This window comes from Haemaphysalis longicornis, unplaced genomic scaffold (assembly GCF_048455015.1).
Source record: "Haemaphysalis longicornis isolate Haplotype H1 unplaced genomic scaffold, Haemaphysalis longicornis Haplotype H1 scaffold_7, whole genome shotgun sequence".
NCBI classification, from domain to species: domain Eukaryota; kingdom Metazoa; phylum Arthropoda; class Arachnida; order Ixodida; family Ixodidae; genus Haemaphysalis; species Haemaphysalis longicornis.
Window position 1 is genome coordinate 95,389,210 of NW_027526422.1, and position 24,420 is coordinate 95,413,629.

At 48.8% G+C, this 24,420-nt stretch overlaps 1 protein-coding gene across 5 annotated transcripts in view; it reads right to left on the bottom strand.

Moving 5' to 3' along the window:
* Window positions 1-527: 527 nt before the first annotated feature.
* The window catches only part of Serca (ATPase sarcoplasmic/endoplasmic reticulum Ca2+ transporting SERCA), a 160,503-nt gene continuing 136,610 nt past the window's right edge, over window positions 528-24,420 (bottom strand). For 3 of the 5 annotated variants that reach the window (XM_077678082.1, XM_077678081.1, XM_077678080.1), the window contains exons 3-17: window positions 23,940-23,957; window positions 23,626-23,708; window positions 22,966-23,070; window positions 22,647-22,785; window positions 21,218-21,384; window positions 19,589-19,655; window positions 18,149-18,537; window positions 14,577-14,777; window positions 13,254-13,520; window positions 12,441-12,659; window positions 10,947-11,926; window positions 10,739-10,856; window positions 10,186-10,303; window positions 5,413-5,484; window positions 528-2,279 (exon numbers count right to left, since the gene is read on the bottom strand). In XM_077678082.1, the coding sequence (XP_077534208.1) occupies window positions 2,245-2,279; window positions 5,413-5,484; window positions 10,186-10,303; window positions 10,739-10,856; window positions 10,947-11,926; window positions 12,441-12,659; window positions 13,254-13,520; window positions 14,577-14,777; window positions 18,149-18,537; window positions 19,589-19,655; window positions 21,218-21,384; window positions 22,647-22,785; window positions 22,966-23,070; window positions 23,626-23,708; window positions 23,940-23,957 (2,978 nt within the window). In that variant the 3' untranslated portion in view covers window positions 528-2,244. Of the gene's footprint in view, window positions 2,280-5,412; window positions 5,485-8,381; window positions 10,304-10,738; window positions 10,857-10,946; window positions 11,927-12,440; window positions 12,660-13,253; window positions 13,521-14,576; window positions 14,778-18,148; window positions 18,538-19,588; window positions 19,656-21,217; window positions 21,385-22,646; window positions 22,786-22,965; window positions 23,071-23,625; window positions 23,709-23,939; window positions 23,958-24,420 lie in introns of those variants that run through there. The other 2 variants (XM_077678084.1, XM_077678083.1) reach the window with 2 other exon arrangements.

The following is a 24,420-nucleotide window of genomic DNA, read 5'->3' on the forward strand; positions in this document are numbered from 1 at the left end:
CCTACTAGCGTAAACTAACAAAGTAAAGAAAGGCACATTCTTCCATTCACAAACGTGTCGTGGCTTAGTTTCAACTGAGCGATTGAGTAGCAACGACCTGTCGGTGGACGGCGGACTAAACGCTGGGACTACCGACTCTGTTGGATGGTCGGCGAGCCGTGCCGTAGCGCAGTCAAGCCGAGTCATCTCCTCCCGACGTCACATGAAAACGCCACAGAAAATGGGCGAGGATGCAGAAAGGAGGACAGCATTTTCGAATTGATTTTTCTACTAAATAAATTCGCGCAAACGCAGAGAGTGGTTGAAACATGGCCTTTGGGCTTGGGGCTACAATTTGTGCTAGTAATCCTGCAATGTTTACAAATCACTTCAGTGTCCCTTTAACAATGCAGGGAAACCTACAGATTACCGCGCCAGCTTGAACGTAATGTGTGCATTTTTGCGAGAAAGTTGGCCTGCGTTGCCTTGAAATCACGCTTCTCCACTAACTCACAAACCACGCAGTGAAGCACGCCCACTGGCACAGCTTCAGAGGATTCAATGTTTTTATTTGATCTCTCTAGTATGGTACACGGTTGACCTCCGTCCACACCGGTCTGTACAAAACGGTCTCTTTCCCATTCCGTGCGAGGAGGAGGGGGTGGGGGAAATGTGTGGTGGTGGGACGAAGAGGTGGTGGTAGCACACAACGTATATCACAAGTGGTCGACACACAAGACAGTCCGCGGGAACCAAAGACGCGTGCATCATTTCGCGACCCGGCCGCCAAAGCACGCCGTGTCGAGCTGCAGTATCTTTTTTTCCCCCATCGGGCTGCGGCAGTAACTGCTCACAACTGTTGCTCGCGTGACCGACTGCAGCGCCAGGGAGGTGCGCACAGTATTGCTCTTTTCGTACTTTGAGATGCTTTGTGCAAGGACAGTAGTCTGTCATGCCCTTTAGCTATGCACTTGATGCTTTTGATGTAGTTTAGGAGCAGGCTGATGTGCTCACTTCACGATCGAAAACGAATTTATATGTTATTCGATTTTTTTCTGTTATCTTACCCCGTACATGCTGTTCCTAGACTAGTCCGGCTCTTCTGCCTTCACTTCACGATTGTTTCTAATGCGATACGCAAAATTCTTCTGCAAGCTTTTACAATCGAGCTGTTTTCCTTTTCTGTCAAAGAGCTCGAAAAAGAACAGAAAGGAACACGCCAGATGAAGGCTGTTCGTGTGCACTAAACTAGTGAGGAAAGTTTGACGTTTATAACAGACTTTACTATACAACGGAAGTGAGCATGTGAAGAAAAAAAAACACCCCTACATTCAGAACACACGTGTGCACGTAATGTATACTTCGCTCAAAAATGCCGTTCTCACTTTTAAATTAACAACAGAAGTGCTGAGCACACACAGGAAAAGAATGGAAATATCGATAGGAGAACAAGAAAATAAAAAGCAGGAACTGGGAATGAGATGGTACACGTGATGGCTGTGTGTTCCGGCAAACCTCGTTTTTCTCGCGAGAGTTCCGGTGGGGAGAGAGAGATCTGCTTATCTAAACTCGAGATCTCTCTGGAAGCACTACGTGTTTGTTAGAGCGGAGCGCTAGGCGTGGATGACGCTTATAGCCAGCAGACGACACACACGGGCAGCAGACGACTTAAAATGGCCGCCACTGCACAGGGCTGCTTTCGTATTTGCTTCTTTCCTCGTTGACGTTTCGCGGAAAAACGGAGTTTCGGAACAAAAAGCGCAGGGTCTGTAGACACTTAAACTTTAGAGCCACACAAACAAACAAAAAAAAAAAAACAAAAAAAAAACGGGATGTGAGCGTGTGCGTTACCCGGGTCGAAAAAAAAAAAAAGAGAAAAAGGAGGTAACTCAAATGCACGCTTTCCGCAAGCTACGTGCGCGTATTTTCCGCATACGTAAAACGCGTGTGTATGACACTGCAAGGTCAGTATGTACGAAAGCTCTTGGAGCGTTCAGAAAAAAGAAAAAAAAAAAAGAGGGAAGAGGAGGAGGGTCATTGGCGGTAAATACCGATCAAAAAACGGACCATAAAATGAAACCGGAGGAAGGGGAAGTTGAATTCACCGCTAACAGAACATGCACTACAAGTTTGAGGTCACACAATTCACTAATGAAGAGTTGTTCACGTTTTCTCAGCACGGCTGGAGTCTTCTCGTAGTCGCCCGAAAAAAAGTTCGTGCAAGGGGCGCGCACAATTTGTTTCGTTGGCTGTTTTTCCCCTCACCTAGTTCTTCTTCTTCATCTGCATGTCTGGGGCGACTGCGAGGTGTCAGACGGGGGAGGAAAAACAAAAGAAAAGAGCAAACAATGAGACGAAACAGAACAAATTCGTGTGAACACAAAAGAACGCCCGAGGAAACTACACATCTAAAATAAAGTCAGCAAAAGCAGGAAGGAAGTTGAGGAGAACAAAGGAAAACTGCGAAACAGAAAAGCAAAAGACGTCGCACTTGAAGTAACGCTACGAAGCCTGTCAGCGTCCTCCAGCAATGCCGCGACACAATGGCTAGGCCGCGTCAACGCGTCGAGGCATGACGTCACTCCGTCACTGCGGAGTGACGTCACTGCGCGCAGAAACAAGGATACAGCAAGGAGAACCACTTATCTATATGCAGTTAAAAGCTACACTGGGAACGATAAGCCTAGTATATTTTTTTCACAACCGTAACTCGCCGTGCTTGACAACGTTTTTGCCGTCTGGCAGTTAGATATGCGAAATGGCTATCGCGCGCACACGGCACCTAGCCACCTAGCGCCGCGCGCTTTGCGTGGACCGACCGACTCCGAGATGCCGTCGACAACTCTCCCGGGAGATTTTGCAGCACGTAAGGCTGGCGTAGCGGCCCGCAAACACGATCATGTTGAACATCGTAACGCTAGAGCAGTGATACATTTGTCGAGCTTCGCTTTTTTTTTTTTTTTTTTTTCACTTGCACAATAAGCCCTGCACATTCGCTTCGATTTTCCAGACGAGTAAGTAGTTACGTTTAGATAAACATACAACCTCGGATGTACCGGTAGACACTAGGATTGCGAGCGTATAGATTTGCTGGCAATAATTCTACCCACTTCCCGCTTTAGAGCGTTGTTTTGCGACTGACGTTCACATCTTCGCTGTCACTGCGCATTGTTCCGGTATGCGCAGTCACTTCCGGTACAACGGAACGCGACGTATCGCATGGCTTATCACGGAACTCACCTGGTGTCAATTTTTATCACATCGAAATTTACGATTATATGTCTTGTCGCACCTCTGCTGCTTGCTACAAGCATGGACGTTAGTGTTGCAATACGATGTTACACCGAAAAAAAAAAAAAAACAAGCCAGATATTCACGCTCATCTTTTGCAACTACGATGCCTTCGTAGCCATTGCACTTTAGGAGTCATTTGGGTTCGTTCAATTTGAAAGCTTGCCGCCTTGCCCCGCCCAGAGATGGAGCGGCGAACTATGCAAGACCGCTACATAGAGCAAGTTTCCAAATTAGCCGACCGCACCTAAAAAAAAGACTACGAAGTACCAATATTCCCTCCGCGGTCGTATGTCAACACTCCATTGGCTGTGTTCCAGCATACCCGCGTTTGATGCTCGGCCCAGTGTACGGCTCAACCGAAGCGTGCGAGCGAGATCGCACTTCCTGGGAGGCCGTGCCGTGTGGCGCAGCACGAGCACACGCAAGTACAGACGCAAGCAACGCCTGCGTTGCCTGCGCGCGGTTTTGCTTCGTCACTCTGGAAGCACAGTTGGTGGTGCCACCATGCGGCGCAAAAGCGTAAAACTGGAACGCGACGAGGCTTCACCGCGCATGGTGGCGCCACATGACTTCAATTCAATGTTTTTGATCGTGCCCACTGCTCTGTATGTGCGCAAGGCTAAACGGCTCTAAGCCGGAAGAACCTGGTTTACCGAGAAGCGAGCACTCGGCAGACGCACCCCCCACCCTACGCCGTTTTCTCACCCCTAATCGCCGTCCTGACCCAACAGATTAAGCCTTACCTTTGGTAGCACACACATCTGGATACACGCGCATGATGATTTGTCTTGTCCACTTTCAGTTCTGAAGTTACCACTGGAGCCTTGCAAACACAAAGGCCTGGCACTTTTGAAACCAGAGCATCATTGGAGAAGCTCCCCCACTCAGTATACATCTGTCGGTGGATGGTTGATAAGTGCACCCTTCCTGGCAGGCAACAGAGGGCTCCACCAACAGGTGCACACAGATTGGCAGAAGATGACAAGGAAGGAATCTCTCCAAAAAACAACAACCTTGCCCCAGATTTCAGCATACGTGGCAAGAACTGGTCCCACTGCAGACATCTGTATTGTGGTAATTCCCAGGTTTCATGGCATGGGAGAGGTTTCTTGCACTTGATCCTACCCCCACAACCGTGATGCTGGCTCTGACCGCAGAGCCGTAGCACTTCACCAGCTGAGCAAAAATAAAAAAGATAGCATTTCCCAACTCGCTGGGTGCAATCTGTTTCGAATTTTATTCACCCGACCTAGGCGCTACCACTCACGGACTAGCCAGATTTTTCAAAAGTAAATGTTAAGGGGCCATGGAGACAAAGGATAACTGTTCAATTTGCAATAACTATTCTTTGGTGACTGAATCAGCTTCATTCCAGGCACAAAGGGCCTTTTATAACCAAGAGAACCACAAGAACTATTGAAAGAACTTTAAAAGTGGCACAATAAGGGCAGGGTAAAAATTAAAAACCGATTTCCCTCCCAACTCGCTCGCTTCCAGAGTCACTATAGCAGGGGTGTCAGTGAGGGCGAGATCAAGTGCAAAAAAGAACTAGTCCATTTTGTGGTTTCCTATTTAATTTATAGCAGGCCACCACTTGGACGGTCAGCAAGCATGCAAAGCTGGTCAAGGAGCAATGTGCCCAAAACCACAAGTGGTTGCTAGTGCCCAAATATGTAGCACATCCTTATTTGGTGTGGCCGTCTCGTCAAAGTTGGTGCTCAGCAACATGTCTGAAGCGCAACCATATGCCTACTGAATTTACAGTTACAAATTAAGTACCACGCAGCAGTGGGACCAGTTTTGCAGACTGCCTGTACTGTAAAGCAGTACAAAACAGAACCAGAAACTTGTGCCACATAAAGAGCGCGTTGAGGCTGTTGACTGGCTCAACAAACCGAAGCTCTGGTTTCTAGCCAGCTACGCAGAGCACGCAGACCGTACTTCGGCACAACACCCTGCTTGGAGAACACAGCAGGGCTAGAACGTACAAGTGAGAAAGACCAAAGCCAAGGATGGCGCAGCAGGAGGAGACTGATAGCTGCAAGGAATAAAAATGCGCCAGGGGGGATGCAGGCTGTGGAAGGAAGAGCAAGAGCAGTGCGCCGCAGGCGGAGGGCAAAAACGGGAGGGGGGCCGTACCTTGGCCAGTCATGCATTTCGCCTTTGGAGGAGACATCGCAGGACGTGTGCGGTACGCACTCTGATCTGTAGCTGTTAGGACAAACAGGCAAAAAACCAAACCACCCAGATGATCCAGGGGGATCCAGTGCTGAAAACGCACATCACCGCTCAGGCAATCGTCATGCTCTATCTGCCTTGTCAACAGCCCTTTCCACAAGAGAGTCGTGCAGTGCTGAAGAAAAGTTGAGCATCGCACAAGGGCGGTAATGTTCCAATCACAACTACTCTGCAGTTAAAGGGGCCATGCAGACAAAATACAAGTTTGTTTTATGCTAAAGATTTGGTGTTTTATAGTGCCCTCAGCTCTTGTCCGGCAGCAAGCGATGCTTTATTCGCTGGGAAATTAAAACATTTTGAGCCGAATTTTCAATTCTCCCGCTAGATCGTCTGTTTTCGTGATGTCGACAATGGCGTATCCACCACAGCAGCGCCTTAAAACTAAAGATAGCCTGTTGACCAGGGCTGCTACCATTTCCCAGACAGCCGCATGGGTATGTTTATCGCCCACTTTCATAGATGGCGCAGCAATACCACTGAAGTGCCAGTGTTCGCACTTTGCTTCTGGCCGGACTTGTATACCTGCCGCATTTTTATTAGGGTTGGTACTAATCATTTCCTAAAACGTAAGCTATGACTCTACAAATATGGTCATGCCGCTTATGTCAGTTGGTCAGTGTCGCGTCAGACAAGTCCAACGCACCCGACGGCTGTGTTAGGCAGTGTCAGCCGGCAGAATGCCGCACTAACTGCTTCGGTGTTTACGTGTTCGTTCATAACTTTCCCACAATTCTTCATGTTATAGAAAGAATGCGCCCTACATACATAAGCGCAACTAGCCCGTTCGGCAAGCTTATAAGCCCTGCCTAATCTGCGTCTGCTTTTTCCGGCATCACCCAATCGCACAGGAGGGCTTAGGTCGTCATAGGTTCTGCTGTGGGAAATGAGCGAGTGGGTTGAACGGCCATCCCCTTTTTCCTAATTATATATCTTAATTGAGCCAAGTAACAAGTGGTATCAGTGCGATTTTAACGAGGCAATCTTTTGAACGAACCAAACTTGTGTTTTGTTGCATGTCCTCTTTAAAGGGGATCTCACCTGATTATGCCCCAACAGGACTTGCCAACTTGTGACCGCTGGGCTTCAAAACCATCATGCGACAACACGAAAAATTTTAGAACTACAAAAACGATCTTAATGCTTAGTGTGCTAATTTAATATATCACTTCTGTACTCAAATAAAAAATTACAAAAAAGACCATTTTAATTCAGCTAGTTTGCACTAGATGGCGCTTGCTGCCTACCAAGCAATTTTTATTTTTAGTACAGAAGGCACACATTTCTAATGTAACTTGTAAACTATGCCATTAGCAATGTTTTCATATTGGAGCACGATGGTTTCTAAGCCTGGGGGCTGTGAATTATTATCCCCCACAGGAATGTGACGAGGCAAGTCATCTTACTGTGACACAACTTGACAAGTCATGGGGTCCTCACAATAAAGCTGTCGAGGTTTACACTGTCAACTTCGTAGCTAGAGTTGCGAACCGCCCACTTGGGAGATGCAAGAACTTTTCAAGCACAGCCACTTCTGTTTAGTAGTCAAACACGCTCCATCCAATCTGCCATCAAGCCAAACCCAAGGACTTTTTTACCGCACAGTTTCAGTTCAAAACAAAGTTGCTGCCACATGCTTTAGGGATGCTCAAACCCATGCAATGCAAATATTTGCTTCTTGCTGCAGGCAGACACTGGGAACTACCATTTAGCCGCAAATTAGATACACAAACAGCTTCAAACAACAAGGCTTCTAAAACACGAGCAGACTACACACAAACCACAAGACAAACACTGAGCACTGGCTAATACTAATGGATACAGTGCTGAAGAATTACTTTGCTGTTTCAGTTTGTCATATGCAGCTTCCATTTAAACCATAAAAAAAGTTACAGGCAAAATTTTCCACCGATTGTCTTTCAATGCAAAGCATTCTGCTTTGGGAAAACTTCTGTGTGTGCAAGTGTTGCGATTTCTAGCTGTCATGCTTAGTGGCATAGTTGCAGTAGTACTGTGGGTCACTCCACCAGGATGCAGCCTGTACCCCTTGCTTTTCGTTTTGGGCCACAACAGTTTTGCTGTAGACTTTTTATTTTGTGGAGTTTCTTTTTTCAATGCACTTTTGCACTTCTTAGCCTAGGTGTACCGACTATCAGCCAGTAAAATGCATAATTTTCATTAACGTAACAGTGTCCGCATCCATTATGTACTAGCACTCCACTGCAAATGTGCCCAAGGTTTCGTTTGCACTAAATGACGTCTACATGTATATATAACCATGCCACCACTGCTAGCACTTAGGAAAAATGTCAGCTTTATACGACTGAGCTTGGATACTGAAAAGTGGGTAATGAAAGGCGCTGAAAGCTAAAGAATGCTTGGCATTTTAACCACAACAATAAATACAAGAAATCTTTATATTACTTTAATGTAGCCCAACCCATTTTGGCCTGACTGATGACAGCATATACGACAAAAAAAAAAAAAAAGAGAGCTGCACATGATAAACCCGCTCACCATGCTTCGCAGGCACGTGTACAAAAATGATTGAGAAATGAAAAAGAACAAGAAACCCCAAGCATAGTGAGAAGGTACAGTTGGGTCTGAGAGACTTGCTAACATGCACTTGATAATGGTGCCGGAAAAGTGAAAGGACACAGGACCCCAACAACAACCACCTAAGCCCACCACGGTACAGGCCACGCACGGACAGGAAATGAGACGGTCCCTTCGGTAGCCTTGGCCAAGGATTGCCACAGCACGCAACGTGACTCACAGCACAGTGGCGCCCCGAACACAAGATGAAATTAGCCCACACCTTTCACACACTGCCCACAAGAGACAACTCAAAAAACATCAACAACGACACGGAGTCAGAAAAAAAATATACTTTTCTTCGTTCATCCCGGCTTTATTGACGCCACTTTCTTCTGTCTCCTCGTTTTCAAACCTCCTCTTAGTGGTTTCTCATACTCGTTCCGTAGTAATGAGACAAAAAAGAAATCAAAATACAAACTCCACACAGTGTTTCTTTACGTAATTCTCCCCCCCTCCTGCTTGAGGGGCAAAAAAAAAAAATTCAAGGCCAAAAAAAAAAAAAGTCCAATGTTCCAGGATATCCACAAAAACTTTGCGCAGTTTCGCAACACAACACAGCAATGGAAAACGACAACAGTTCTGGCGACGACAAGCACAGGAAAACGGAGACGAAGTTCAACAAAAGAAGGACTCGACCGCTGCTTGGCCACACCACAGCACACGCAAACAAACGCTTCTGTACACAAACTGCCACTTTCTCCCATCTTCTCACCTAACAGCAAAGTCGACAGCAGCAGCATCAATGAACATTGCACAACGTGAAGCTTATGCAGACTCAAATGCACCTCAAAAGGCATCCGCATCCTCCGACTGGACCGACAACGCCTGTCAGAAGACAGAACAGTGGGCTCCTCAGCAGCGACAAGACAGAACTTCCCGCACTCGTTCAAAGCTGAGCCACGCAACAACAGCCAAAGGAAACCTAAGGCAAAGGAAGCGATAACCAAACTAGCTCTGCGGAACAACTGAGAAGTCTGTGGCCGTGAGATGCAGACACCGCGCCGGACTTCCCCACAGGAAAAAAACAACCACCCCACCAGTTATGTACAAAGCACGCGGCCGGACAGCTCCAACACAACTCAAACGCTGCCCCACTCAAGCTAAAATCAGAGCTCTGCGCTGCCTAGGTAGCATTACGACTGTTAAGGCTAGCCCACTAGGACACCGAGAGAATGCGTTCGAAAGAGAGAGAGAGAGAGACAACGATAGACCACACTCGCACGCACACACACACAGCAGCACTGCTGCATCTTTTCGTTTGAACAGCTGGGCTTCTCGACGAACACTACGCGAGCGATGCGACCTTGATGACACCCAGCTGCTCTTGGCCTGCAATTCGTGCGGAAACACCGGTTCGCCCGCTGGTACCCGCAACACGCCACGGCACCTCCATTACCCAGCAACGAAGGTACCTACCGCTTGGAAAAGATGCTCGCCGTGCGGTTTCGCACACCTTCAGGAGCAACAGACCAAGCGACCATGACGACAGTTCCTTTGCACTCAAAAGGCATCTTTTGCGGCCGACTATACAGGCACCTTTTCGAAGGGAGAACAACCGAAGGGAGATGGAGCAGCTTCACCAGAGCGCAGCCACTGCCGGAACTGTCACAACGCAAAAAGTCCACCAACATTCTCAAGTAGTGGGGGGTGGGGGACGAGAAGAGGGGGGAACACACAAAATCGCACACCACGCGAGCACGACGATGCGAGAGAGGGCTACGAGAGGTCAGTTCAATGGTAGTCTGGCTGACGATGGGCAGTCGCAAAACGCATCACAGGGAACATGAGAAGTCGAGGAGGTCCGAGGAAGAGGAGGGAGAAAAACCACGACCCAGCCGGAAGTCGCTTCTCGAGGAGAGGAAAGCAGCAGCAGCAGGCGCCAAGGAGGAGGAGGAGAGAGAGAGAGGAGGAGAGATGGGAGGGCAGTTGCTGTTAAGAGACAGAAGAGTTCCCCTCTGCCGAGGGGGAGGAGGAGGAGGAGAGGTCCTCTCTTTGATCAGAGCGGGCTGCAGAGGACAATGGCCAGGAATCCCACCCAGGTGCTTATGAGGAGGGAGAGTTCAAAGTAATACTGTGTACCATCGATGAACTTGCGGGCAATGAACTTCATCGTCTCGTCGAGGATGATGACCGGAATGGACATCTTGAGGACTGCAAACCACTCGGAGACGGACAAGGGGCACACGGAGAACACCGTCTGCAAAGCACGGGGAAGGGAAAAGGGAGAGGGAGGTATATCCCCCCGCAAGAAAACAGCGTCAGGCACAGATGCGGCAGCACGCACTGCAATACAATGCATCTTTTGGTACAGCCGTGGCAAAGTACAGAGAAACAACCAGAGTGAAGCCTTGATACAAAGTCCTACTAAGAGCCGAGTATTTTGGTAAACCAATAACTTCGTTGCGTTAAGTTTCCTATTTCTCAACAGCCAAAATTTTGTTGCATCATGGTTCGCATGTCCTCGTAAAGCTGTATTATATCTCAAGATCTGGCCAATCTACAGCTACCTTGCTTTTACAATTCATGCAACACACCATGTTCGTGGCTTTCACCCCGTGCCCGCTGTGCATCAACAGCTAGCACATTTACCACTACCGCCGCCACAGTGCAAGCGCAAGGAGGCAGCACTCACATTGAGGATGTCGCAGTAGAGGACAACAAAGTGGAGCGTCATGGAGAGGGTCATGGCTGCCACCAGCCAGAAGTTGGTCCAGGGAGGCATCACCAGGAGAGACTGGTTTTCCGACAAGCTGCAATGCAACAACAACCGCCATCAAGCTGACCGTCCCTTAGAGAGAGAGAGAGGTAGAGAGAGGGAGGGGGGGAGAGGCACAACTCACCTGTTGAGGGCGTTGAGCATCTCAATGGTGACCAGCACGGACAGGGCCATGGTCATCGGGTGCGGGTCATGGAAGACGGCGCAGTCGATGCCACGGAAGTTTTCCTTGTCCGTGAGGCAGGACAGGTGGTGGGTCACCTGGTAGTAGTTGAGGTGGGGCCCCGTCGGGGCCACCATGTACCACCAGGCGGCCGCGCCCACCGTCGCCGCGCCCACGTAGCCCCCAATGGCCATGTACCGGAAGAAGAGCCAGCCTGAGATGAGCGACTCGTCCGCCTTGCGCGGCGGCCGCTCCATAATGTCCAGGTCGGGCGGGTTGAAGCCCAGCGCGGTGGCGGGGAGGCCGTCCGTCACCAGGTTCACCCACAGCAGCTGCACGGGGATCAGCGCCTCGGGCAGGCCCAGGGCAGCCGTCAGGAAGATGCTCACCACCTCGCCAATGTTGGACGAGATCAGGTACCGGATGAACTGCTTCATGTTGTTGTAGATGGCCCGGCCCTCCTCCACGGCCGACACGATGCTGGCAAAATTGTCGTCCGCCAGCACCATCTCCGAGGCCGACTTGGCCACCGCCGTGCCCGAGCCCATGGCAATGCCGATCTCGGCCTTCTTCAGCGCTGGCGCGTCGTTCACGCCGTCCCCAGTCATGGCCGAGATCTCGCCGTCCGCCTGCAGGAACTCCACAATCTTGCTCTTGTGGGCCGGCTCCACTCGGGAGAACAGGCGGGCCCTCTGGACGGCTCGCCGCTGCTCCTCGATGGGCAGATCGTCAAACTCGCGCCCCGAGTAGGACATGCCCGTGGTGTCCTCGTCCTCTTCGAAGATGCCGATGCGCCGGCAGATGGCCTCGGCCGTGCCCTTGTTGTCGCCCGTGATGACGATCACCCGGATGCCGGCCGCCCGGCAGCGCATGATCGAGTCGTACACCTCCTTGCGCGGCGGGTCCAGCATGCCCACCACACCCACAAACGTCAGGCCCACCTGCATAGAGCATTACATGATGGTGAACGGCCAATCACATCCCCAACACATGAACTGGATACCTTGTTTACAGTTAGGCAAGTCTAAACACCTCATCAGCTTTGCAATAGTCAATCTTCATTGTAACAAAATTGGGTTGGGAATGAGAATTCATTCATTATATTCAATATTTGTTATAAAAGTGGGCTGTAAAATGGCTCTAATCTGTGCGAGTTGGTACATTTCTTGGTGGAAAGCAGCTCGAACTTTGCCAAAAATGGAAGACAAGAAACACAGGACGCGCCACTGTCCTGCTTTTCTTGGTCTCCGTTTTTGTCAAAGTTTAAGCTAACTTTCACCAGGACCTATCAAATACCCTTGCTACCAGTTACAAGAGTGTGGCTTAGTTGTTGCACGCATCAGCGGTCAATCATGAAGAGGCACTACTGCAACCAAATAACCTGAGAGCCCCAAACATGCAGTGGCTCGGAACGAACAGAAGTGGGGGCAGATCCAAGCCTGGCAAGGCACCCACCTCATAGGTGGCAAACTTGGTGGAGTCTCCCAGGTCCATCTCTTCAGGCTTCGGCGGCGTGTCCAGGGTGGCCAGGGCCAGGCAACGGAGGGTGTCGCGGCCCGTGCCGTAGGTTCGCGTCAGGTCCAGGATGCGCTGCTTCACTGCCCCAGACATGGCCATCTTCTTGTCACCCACTCGGCAGTGCGTGCACCGGTCCATGACACCTTCGGGGGCACCCTGGGGGGACGACAGGCGAACACCGCACAAGGCATTGACAAGGGCAGACCAGGGAAAGTGAACTTTCCTGGCCGAGATATTGGTGCCGAATAAGATTAAAAACAAAACCAGAGCCCTACAACAGTGAACCTTTAGCTGGGCTTTCGGGCACACGGTAAACAAGCGGCTCCAGAATATTTTGCATCAGACTTCAGAACAATTTGACTTCATATAGTTGCAATGAAGTGGTAACACAAAAGGACAAGTGAAACAAAAACTGAAGCCCTATGACTGCCATACACATTGCCTATCATGAAGACCATTGCTAACACACTGGCTTCGTACACAAGTGAGATTTTACAGCTCCGCCACAGTTAAAAAATGTTTCAGCAGCAACGCTTGTTTGGTTTTTTAGGTAGGTATGACAGTACATTATCACCTCCAACACCACTGTCAAGGAGGAGGGCTTGCAAAGATGTTGGCGGAACAGTTCTTCACAAAATGAGGTCATTTGCCATTAAATACCGGCAATTACTTAGTTGTTACAAAACGCAGCATATCTGTGCAACAACTCCAGCAAACTGGCAAGACGCAAATCTCGGGGCAGGTGCCCACCTTGACGAACATCTTGGGTCCAGTGCCGAGTTTCGTGTTGGCGGCAGCCCGAGAGGGGACACAGTACGAGCTCATGGACTTGCGGTCCCGGGAGAACTCCAGGGTGAACTCTTTCTTCCACATTGCCTGCACTCCGTGGTTGACCGTCAGCGCAGCGTCTCGCCTAGACTTGCCGCTCTTGTCAAAGCCGAAGGGGTTCATCTTCTCGGCCAGCACTGTCAGAGCCGTCTCGGTGGCTTCGCCTACCTTTTCAAATGCTTGCTTGTACTGCACATGACAGAAAAGCACACAACACATCGGTCAGGCTCAACAGCAACCGTAAAACATGCTTAACCCTTTACAGCGCTGGTCAGGAGTGACAACCCAAATGACATCTTTTTTCTCCCCCGCTTCGTTTTTTTTTTTTTTAAACATTTAGCACCATCTGTTGACAGACGAAAGTACCCCGACATTCAAAAATTGAAAAAGAGGGCAGCACATGGTTTTGTGCGCTAAAAAACGAGACTTGCCCAAAGGCAAGTGACAGGTAAGCGAAATTGTCATTACATATGATGACAACACGAACTTTAGGTTTATGGTCTGAACTCGAACCATAAAATGAGCATGTTGATGCTTATCAAGGTAGTATTCTTCTTCCACAGATACATGAAGTAGCAAATGCCCGGTGTTGCTGAACAGCAACCCCTCATTGTGTCCGTCCTAATAAACATAGTTTTTTTTTTTCTGACTTCTTATTTGCGATGTCTGGAGTCCTTTTAGATCACAAAAATGTTTTTGCAACCTTAAGCAAAACATTAACACTTTGGGCATGAAAGGTTTAGCAAAACAGCAGTTTGTGAGGGCCACTGCAAGCACTGCTCAGCAGTTGGAATGCAGATTAAGAACACCGCTTTAACAGGAGGTACGGGCTAATAAAAAAACTGCACTAGGGTTGAACAGACTGCTCCATGTTGGACTCCTCACTTATACCTCAGATATCAGTCCTAGAGTGCAACCCGGCACTCAATTCGTGCATGTATTTTCACGGACATCTAGCCTCAGAGCAGTCGTCAGACAAATCAAAGGTGCCCAATGCATGACAGAATACTTCTTGGCACATTATCAAACGCTCATTTTTCTCGGGAGCACAGCCGTGCCAGCTGGAACCAGTTACGCCTGCCTTTCATGGGAAGCGGTCAGCCAGCCCAGAGCAGTTCTGAGCAGTTCCCGGGCAGTCAAAAACTGCTCTCGCAATAGAAATCTTGTGGGCAAATGAAATACGGGGCTGCTTTGGAGCAGTTCTGAAGAGTCCAGAATGACAAGTATGGGAGTGGAGGCACTGACCTCATTGAAGTCAATGCTGGAGTCGTTGCACATGACGCAGATAGTGGTCAGCTCGTGCAGGGCCTCGTAGTTTGCACAGTTGGCCTTGGCGCCGTTCTTGAAGACCTCGCCAATGGGCTCGTAGGTGGAGCCCGTCACCTCGAACTCGTGGAAGGAGATGTCACTGGGGTCGGCCTTGTCCAGGACAAAGAACCGGCTCACCTGCGAGGGAGGTTGCAGGCTGAGTGTTCACATCGCGAGCCCACTTTGTTGTTGCAGGTACAAGGGCTGCAGCAGACTGCCTGCCTTGGGAGCATGAAGCAAAAATATACAAACGAGGCAAAACACCTGTTGCAGCAGGCACAGGCAAGTGTGCAGATAATGTCACGACGTATGATAACACGAACTACAGTTAAACCTCGATATAACGAAGTCGTACTTGCGGGCGAAATTCTCGTTAAATCGAGAACTTCGTAAAATCTAGGTTTCGATTTTACAGTTAATTTAACCAGTTATTGAGGTTCCAAAACTTTGCCCATCGCTCAGAAACAACTGCTATGTAGTTACCTCTCCACTTAAAGCAAAATTTGTACTGAAACTGGTAGCGAAAATTGTGTGAATTAAGAGCTTCAACACTTAAGGCAATGGAATTTGGATAGCCGACAGTAGTTCGTGTCGTAAAACCGGTGCTTTTTCTGCAACGATATGATAGCAGACTAGGTTTTCACTTTTTTCTTTTTTTCATTTCGGTCACTACTAAACGCTGCTGTTAGTCAATTGTCAATTGAACCCGCGTCCATGCCCCGTGAACTTCACCCCGGCGAGGTGCTGGTTCGAAGTTCCGCCTCTTTTCGTTCGTTTAGTAGTAGGCTTAGGCGTTGAGGGGTGCGGCGGGCCAACAGCGGAAGGGTGCTATAAAGCTTTCGAAAGACTTTTTTCATGCACAAAGGCTCTGCAGTATGGGCGCGTGATGTAACCACGACACTCGAGATAAAGCCATGATTGAGGGTTGAGCGGAGTACACACGGACCGCTTAACTTTGTGGAGCAGCGCTTACGTGCTCCCGCTAAAGCGGAAAGCTTACATTAAATATCTTCTGGCCAAATTTGATTAAGCAATTACTTTTATGACCGCTGAGCCCTAAAGAAACCGATTTCTCCGCATCGCAGCTGTCTAATGAACACGTTTTGACCACGTTCGGAGAGCAATTTATTGCCACCAGCACTCGATGTTCAAGCCGTAGTGAAGAAGTCCGTAAGCAGTGCTTGGCGTTTCTTGACCAGGGTGGGCTTTACGTGACGCTCGTATGCTGACAGCGCTAACAAGGCTTGCTCTTAAACATTCGCGTGCGCCTGCGTGCCTCCGCAGGACGTCGATGGCATCCATCACTTCGGTGGCCTTCGGTTTCACCAACACTTCCTCAGGCTCTTGTTCGGAACACTTTTCTTTCCCTTGGAGTGCTCATGCTGCTTATAAGACTCATCTAATGATGGACGAACAAAATATTAATGTGGTTATCAGCGAGCACAACCTTGAGCTGCAGCACCGTGAGCAAGACACGTAAAAAAAACACTTAAACTAGGCTTCAGCAGCCTAAGCATAGAAGGCGCTGGTGTAGGCAACGATGGAGACGTCAAAATGGTGGCCCCACTATTAAACCGTCCGTGACCGCTAGTGGTTTTTGAGCAGCTTCTTTCATCGCTTTTAATTGTTGTCAACCGCATAATTCACCGCTTTTCTTTCATTTTAGCCTTTTAAGAGTTAATGTGAGCACTTAATGTTTCCAATGTAGGCTCTGAGAGGCAAAATAAAACGTGCCTCAACCGGAATTTCGTTCTTTTCTCGCAGTGACTTCGTTAAATCGAAAGCGCCGCACAAAATTACTTCGTAAAATCGAGATAAAAATACATGGATTCAGCAAACTTTTGATAGAAAATTTGAAAAAATTTGTTATATCGCGAATTTCGTTAAATCGAGGTTTGTTATATCGAGGTTCAACTGTATTAAGCATCGCAGCTGAAACGGCGACAAAGATGGTACACTGGAATCTCGATGATACGATTCTGGGTGATACGAATTTTGGGATGATACGAATTTCTGAAAAGTCCCGGCGAAATTGCATTGTTAGCAATGGGAAAAATTTCGGCTGTTCCGAACGGACCTGCGCGGCTTGGCGGATGATACGAACGAGCCGGCGAGGGGCCCGACTGCCGAACGAGCAAGTGACGGCTCTCTCTCACCTCTTTGTCGTTCTTTCTCTAGAAACGGCCGGGCTGTTGTTTTCTGCTTGCTGACACCGTCACGAAACCCCGCACGCTTCTCGCGGCGTGGCCGGCTGCGGCTGCGCAGTGGCGTGGCCGCTCGAGCGACCGCTCTTTAAAATGCCGCTCAAGGCAGACGCTAAGTTGCTTGTGCGGTAAAGGAGCTGATTATGCATGCGAAAACGGTACTACAAAACATCATCCACGGTGCTAGTGAAAGCGCCCATGAAATATCTGCCAGGGTGCTAACCCTAACCAACCCTGGCGGAGCCAAGCCGGCTGTCCCAAGCGCTTCGCAAGTCGTCAGGCTCCTCCATCCTGCCGCGCGCGTCGTGTGTCATTTTCTGGTTGAGGTAGGAGCTGCCGCAGGCGCAAAATCGTCAATACAGGCGTGAAAATACAGTGCGCGCAAAGCCGAGGTGCGCGAATCACGTGCAAAAACGCACCATGCGGTTCGCACTTGACTGTTGCGGCATGTAGCGAGCTTGGGCACCGCGAGTGAGGTGACGAGCGCGAAGCGTTACGCGCTCCAGAAAGGACTGCTTTGCGACATGGGGGTAAAAAAATGCAGAAGAAAATCACAAATTTCTTCAGGTGAAAGTAAAAAAAGAAATACACGAAAACTTTTTTCAGCGCTACATTTTTTGGTCTGCATTGGTTCATACGAATTTCGGGTGATACGAATATTTTTCGCGGTCCCGCGAGATTCGTATCATCGAGATTTTACTGTAATGGCCACGTTCACTTCTGGCGACCCCGCATTTCAGTTGCACAGCAGAATGCCAGTCGCAACATCCGTGCAATTTATTCCAGCAGAACAGATGCGGCCAGCTTTACCTGCACCAAGTGCTTGTGACGTTATCTAGTCATCCCAAAAAGCGAAGTTTCCTCTCCTGTCTTCCCTTACTCTATGCTTAGAAGCAATGGATGGCAAGTACTACAGAAAAGGCAAAAGATAAGCACAACGTATAAAAACACGACCTGCCGGCTCTTCATAGACATCAAAATTTACATCAGACTCTGTTCGCAAGAGAGCCTTTCCTCAAAAAGGAGGAGGAGGAGGAGGAGGAGGAGGAGGAGGAGGAGGAGGAGGAGGGGAGGAAGGACTGACTGAGTGTGGGGATTAACGCGCCGAAGCTACACCTGGGCTACACGCAGTGGAGGGTGCCGGATTAATTCCCGCCACTTGGGGATCTTTGCCGTGCACTGAAATTTTCACCTTCCACCGCGGCCTGGATCGACCCAACGTCCTCAGCAGCAGAACACCTTCGCCCCTGAGAGTTGCAACACCACGGCGAAGAGGAGGGGGAGGGGGAGACGTGCGGCCCTTACCGACATCTGGTTGGTGGTGAGGGTGCCCGTCTTGTCGGAGCAGATGACGGAGGTGCAGCCGAGGGTCTCGACGGAGGGCAGGGAGCGCACGATGGCGTTCTTCTTGGCCATGCGCCGCGTGCCCAGGGCCAGGCAGGTGGTGATGACGGCCGGCAGGCCCTCGGGGATGGCCGCCACGGCCAGGGCGACGGCGATCTTGAAGTAGTACACGGCCCCCTTGATCCACGAGCCGCCGTGCGCGGGGTCGTTGAAGTGGCCGATGTTGATGGCCCACACCGCCACGCAGATCACCGAGATCACCTTGGACAGCTGCTCGCCAAACTCGTCCAGCTTCTGCTGCAGTGGCGTCCTCACCTCTTCCGTCTCCGTCATCTCCGTGCGGATCTTGCCTGCAATCAGGCGGGGCAATCGCCACGTCTACTGCCCATCCACCTGCCACTGACTGGGACCATGCTCTGGCTCCCCACAGATATGTGCGACCATACTTTGGCTTGGAACGAGGCACGCATCACATTCAATCATACAACGAACTACATATTTCCTTCTCTAATACCCCTGTCACACGGCAAATATAATGTCATTCAAAGCGAATGACATTAGCTGCTAATGCCATTCGGTTTGGCCATGTGGGTCTACACAGCAAAACAAATGTAGAGCGATAGTGGTGACGATTAGCGAGCTCGGAAAGCCACAGAATTATATTTCAAAGGCATCTACAATGTTTTCATACATAATTTCCTCTTAAAACATAAGAAAGAATAAGACAATCACCGGCTTAGGTGACACCAGTAGACATCACAAGCTGAGACAAGTCAGCAAAAAATCCATATTACAGTAGCGCACGTATTGGGAACAAGATTTTCTTTTTTTGTTAGTACTTGTTTTCCTTCATTTCAAAAACAACGTGGATGGTAAAATATAAGTTTACTAAGAGTTTTTAGAAACGGTATTATTTGGATTACTGAACTTTCTTCTCTAGTGACCCACCGCTGCTGTCGAGGCTACTCATTTTGGCTGCTGAATGAACTCCCGAACCTCAGTTAGCCTCTAAATGTCATTTGTCTCAAATGTCATTTGGCATTCTCGTGTAGCGCCGAATTATTGACATTTAGATCGAATGACATTTGCTCAAATGTCATTAGATCTGCCGCGTGACAGGGGTATAAGCCACATACAGGGCAGGCACGCACAGTGTCGGGCGCGGTATGACGGGCCTCAGATACAGTAAAACCTCATTACAAGAGACACTCAAGGGAACCAAAAAATGTTTCTCTTGTAACCAAGGTCTCTTGTATGCAATGTTGCTAACATGGTGAACATAGGAAAACCAACCAAACCACTTTCATTCAAATGTCTCTTATAACCAAGTGTCTCTTGTAACAGTGTCTCTTGTAACGGGTTTTACTGTATGCCCACAGAGCAATGGGGGAGCCTACGTACCAATGGCAGTTTCAAGACCAGTGCCGATGACCACACCGATGGCCCTTCCTGATGCAATGTTGGTACCCTGCACAGGAAGAGGTGACGGACAAGCGTTTTAAGCAAGGAGGCGGGCAACTGGACTGCAAGAGCAAAAATGGGTGTAGCACTTGCGGCCACACATCCAGGTTTTTATCAGCCAAGTTGTCAATGATAAAATCACCTCACGCAGGTTGTAAGAATGGTTCTCCACACAGCGTGGTACTTCAAGGCCGCATGGCATGCGGTACCACACAATGTCTCGAAGTGATACCGCATGGTATTACTCCGGTGCCTTGTGCTAAATGCTGCTCTGAAGCAGTCTTGGGCACTAGTTACCAATACTTTTAACTGCAACCTGTCGCCCCTAAATGGTGGTGGCGGTAACTGAAATGTTTTGTCAAGACTGCAAAAACAAAACAACAGAAAAAAGCTGTCACGCATAACCAGGACGTTAAATGAGTGTTCACATGGGGCACTGATTTGCAAACAAGTCTGATGCAGCACTATACACCTTACTGTGGACTAAGCACCTGAATCCAAGTTTAGCCTTGATTAATGCTTCCACTGCACAAGTTACACTGCAGAATCCATCAGGATTTCCGAGCTCTTGTGCTAGGGCAAGTAGCCCCCACTACCTTCCTAGTTTAGGGAAAACATACTACAGCTACATTCAATGTAGTGTACACGTCCTTGCTTAGCTCTGCACTCCTGCATACATGCAGACGAAAACAAAAAAAAATCCAGTCCTACTAAAAAAGTAAACTGCAAAAAAAAAAAAAAAAAAAAAAAAAATTGATCACATTGAAATTAATAACAAGCCAATTCTCTAACATTTGTGCTCACATGATGTACGAGATTTTCGGATGCATAAGCACATGTCCATAGCTTCGTTTGCCTATCTTTTCCTGCACAAGAAATGGAGTCATGGTGGACTTGACCACAGACAGGTCCATTGTGTGAATATGCCTTTGTGTGGCCCACTGCACTAAGGCCTCAAAAGCTGTCCCCTTGAGATTAAAAATAAAAACAAAATGCCCACCACAACATTAAAATTTAAAAAGACGCCTGATGTAGCTTCCCAACAGGCACCTGACGACGGACAGTCAGCTCTTCAGTCCAACCCTGAAGTCTGAACAAGGGCGGAGTGGCCTCGAGTGGCCTCGATAAATTGGGAGTTCGGCGCCTCTGCGCGGGTAACCCAAGAACAGGTGAAGACGGCAGGTTTTGTCTACTGAATTTTTTTTTTCTCAGAGATCACTTCAACAGAACCAAATAAGAAATCATGGCAATCTCGGCAAGATTACTGCAAGTTCTACACTATAGGATGAGAACTACCTCCGGGGTGCTGGAAGATACTTTTTTCTTTTGGTAAAAGTAATTGTTAGCAGGAATTTACCAGGAATGTACCAGTAATGTGCTAGTTATGTGCCAGTAATGGGTTCTTTGCCAGAAATGTGCCTACAACAGCCTTGAAGTGTTAAGCCCTTACAAACAGCTCCCGAGCGCAAGCTCCCTCCCGTCAATAATTCTCTAAAGCGCACAATGGGGATTTCAGACCGAGAGAAAGATAGCGCCTGCACCGCAGGTCGGTCAAGCGAGTCAACTGACCGAAAAGAGAATGTTCTTCTTGTCCTGGTTGACGGCCCGAGGGTCCGGGATGGCGTCCGTGTGCTTGATGACCGAGACCGACTCTCCGGTCAGGATGGACTGGTCCACTCGCAGGGTTGTCGAAAGGATCTTCATCAGCCGAATGTCCGCCGGGACCTTGTCGCCCACTGCCGCCCCACACGTGCAGAGAAGAACCCCACTCGTGAATCGTACTACAGCACACACGAGGCTTCGGCAAGTAAAACGAGCAAACCAGGCAGCAGAAGATCACACTGCTATTTTAACGGCGGTGAACCATTTGAGTGAACAAAATTCAACACAACAGCCCGACAGATGCTGTCTGTCTGCAAGCTTGTCAAGCAGCACACCACCACACTTGCTGGACTGCAAGCATAACCACCAAGTCCTCCATGCAAGTGGGTCAGTGGACCCCATGGGTACCCCCGCATAAATCATGACTACACATGTGCATAAAGGCAAAAGAATAGCAGAATGGAAGCAATGCCTACTTCATGACATAGCGAGACAGCCTGTTTTATTAATGTTACGTAGCCGAAATTGCTGGCGTTACGTGTTCTACAAAAGTTGCCAGATACATTTGTTTTCCATTCACCTGTCTCTAACTCATACTCCTTTGAAGAAATACGCTTAATTAAAAAATCTCCGCCAAACCAACGTCGACATTCACAATTCCCAATCCCCCAAGTTGTAGTGCAACAAAATGTCCAGGGCTGCACTACCTGTTTCCACACTTACGGTGCTTTCTTCATTACTAAGCAGCTCCTGCTGCTGCAAGGGGCATAATTGCATGCTCTGTACTGCAATCCACCGATATCAAACTAGTTGTGTTCACGCCTTGTCTTTCCAAACATCCAATAATTTTGCACCTGGACTTAAGTGAAGGCAAAGCAATAGCATTCACACAGACCTAGGTTTATCAGAGACTCAAGAGGAAATTAAAAAAATTAAAGCAATCTCCCTTAAGCCATTTCCATGCTTGTGAAATCTGGTGAATCAGCAGAGCCATGGCTGGTGTTCACGGGCGGGCGAGAGTTGACGTTCTAGCCCTTCTGCGGACCTTCTAACCATTTGGCAGCCATGGTGGGAAAACGCATCTGATGGCCACGCTATCTCTTACGTTCTCCTTTCCTCTTCCTTCCTCCTCCCTACCCCCTCAGAATGTGTGCCGAGATCTCGTACTGGACAACCGTCGAGGCAGCGGTGCTATCTGTCATCCCAGTGGGGTACCTTCGCCTGGACGGCCGTCTAGGCAGTGGCGCCATCTATAGGTCCAGCAATGTACCTTCGCCTGATGCAACGGGCAATGCCTGGCTTGACAAGCAATGCCCGGCATAACAAGCACCGTTGGACATAGCGAGCCCCGCTGTTAAGCTAAAAGAAAAAGAAAAAGGAAACGCAAGGCACTCACCGGACACCTCTACGACGTCCCCAGGGACGATCTCCTTGGCACGAATTTTCTGGACACCCTGCTTGTTGGCCCGTATAACCTTGCCCATTTCGGGCTCGTACTCCTTGAGCGCCTCTATCGCACTCTCCGCATTGCGTTCCTGCACAGCCCGGGAAACGGTCTCTCAGTCGTCGTCGTCACAACTCTGAAGAGGCAGCGCTCGTGCAACTGTTGCCGAAAACGCTACGCAAATTATTCGGGGAGAACAAACTGGACTGTACAAGCAAGCTTATCAATGGTACATCCACGGGAAGGAGTCGGTGACAACGCCCCCACTCACCTGCCAGACGCCCACAACGGCATTGGCAATCAGGATGAGCAAGATGACAAAAGGTTCAACAAAGGCTGTGATGGAGTCTTCATGCTCCTCAAATAGCGCCAACACCTGCACACCCGGCGGGGAAAGGAAGCGATTCAAACACAAGCCGAGACAGCTTTTCCAGGCAGAGCAAAAGAGTGAATGTCGGCTCACAATCTTCGCCATCCATCGTCAAAGGATACAAGTCAGTGCATTTGTTAGCGAGTGCAACTTTTCGCTTCTTGGCACTAAGTTTGCTTACTAATGAAGCCGCTCTTTCTTTCAATGCTTGACATAGAAAATAGGCAAGCAGGAAGGTCTTTATTTATTTAAGCCTGTCGAGAACATAGGCCAACAAAACCCTGAGGGTCAAAGTGTAGTGCTGGAGTAGAGCTTGGATGCACATTTATGCGACAGATAAAAAGTTCTCTGAGGGGGAGCTACACATGCATTCCATATGGGGCTACGGCACAGATCTTTGCAGCTGTAACAAATCCACGTATCATTTACACTGAGACATTGAGAAAGTTTCCCGGCTAAATCAGATAAAAACAAAAACGCCTTACACCACAGTGCTGCCGAATAACCCGCATAACGCATGCACACGTGCGGTCACTGGAGAAGAAAAAAACTTCCACTTACAAATGAAATAACAGCAGCTAATAATAAAATCTTCACTAGGAGGTCGTCGAACTGTTCGAGTATGAGTTGCCACAGAGGCTTGCCTGCAAAAGAGACGAGGAACAAGCATTAAGGAATGCTCATCCAAACATCGATTTTTTGTGTGTAACATTCAGTAGAAACTTTTTAAGAAAGCAAAAGCGTGAAACCCTGTCACTTTCCAACCAAGCAGGTAGCAAAAGATAAATCAGTTATAAAACTAGATCTTCTCATTTTAACGCCAATGCTTGACACACGCTCAATGCTACGACCAAAAAACTGAAATCATCACTCACCCTCTTCTGCAGGTAGTTCTGGAAGATGAAAGAAAAATGGATGCACAAAAAAGTGTTAGAAAATCATCTCGTGCAACACAGGAACCCACAAACTCTCGCCTTTTTGACTAACAGACCCAGACTCATCCCCAAGTGCACATGCTGCAACCTGTTCATTTTTTTCAATGCTCTGTCCAGTGGATGTACTGAGGTCCTCTCACAAACTACCTCGGATTGCTTGATCAAAGAACCCCTGGAATGCAGTACTGCATCATTTAAACGGCCCAGCACAGTGACGTTCTTCTGCACTAACCGGCACTGCCCTGGTGGGGCATTTCATTCTGCTCCAACTAAGAGGCCACACAACCCCGCATTGCCATTTACCATCAGTGCAAGCCAGACTCCTAACAAAAAACGCGATTACAGCCAGAATACGCACAGGCAGTTTAGAAAGAGACAACTCTGACCCAGCAACGTGAAGTTGGCAGCAATCAACAGGACT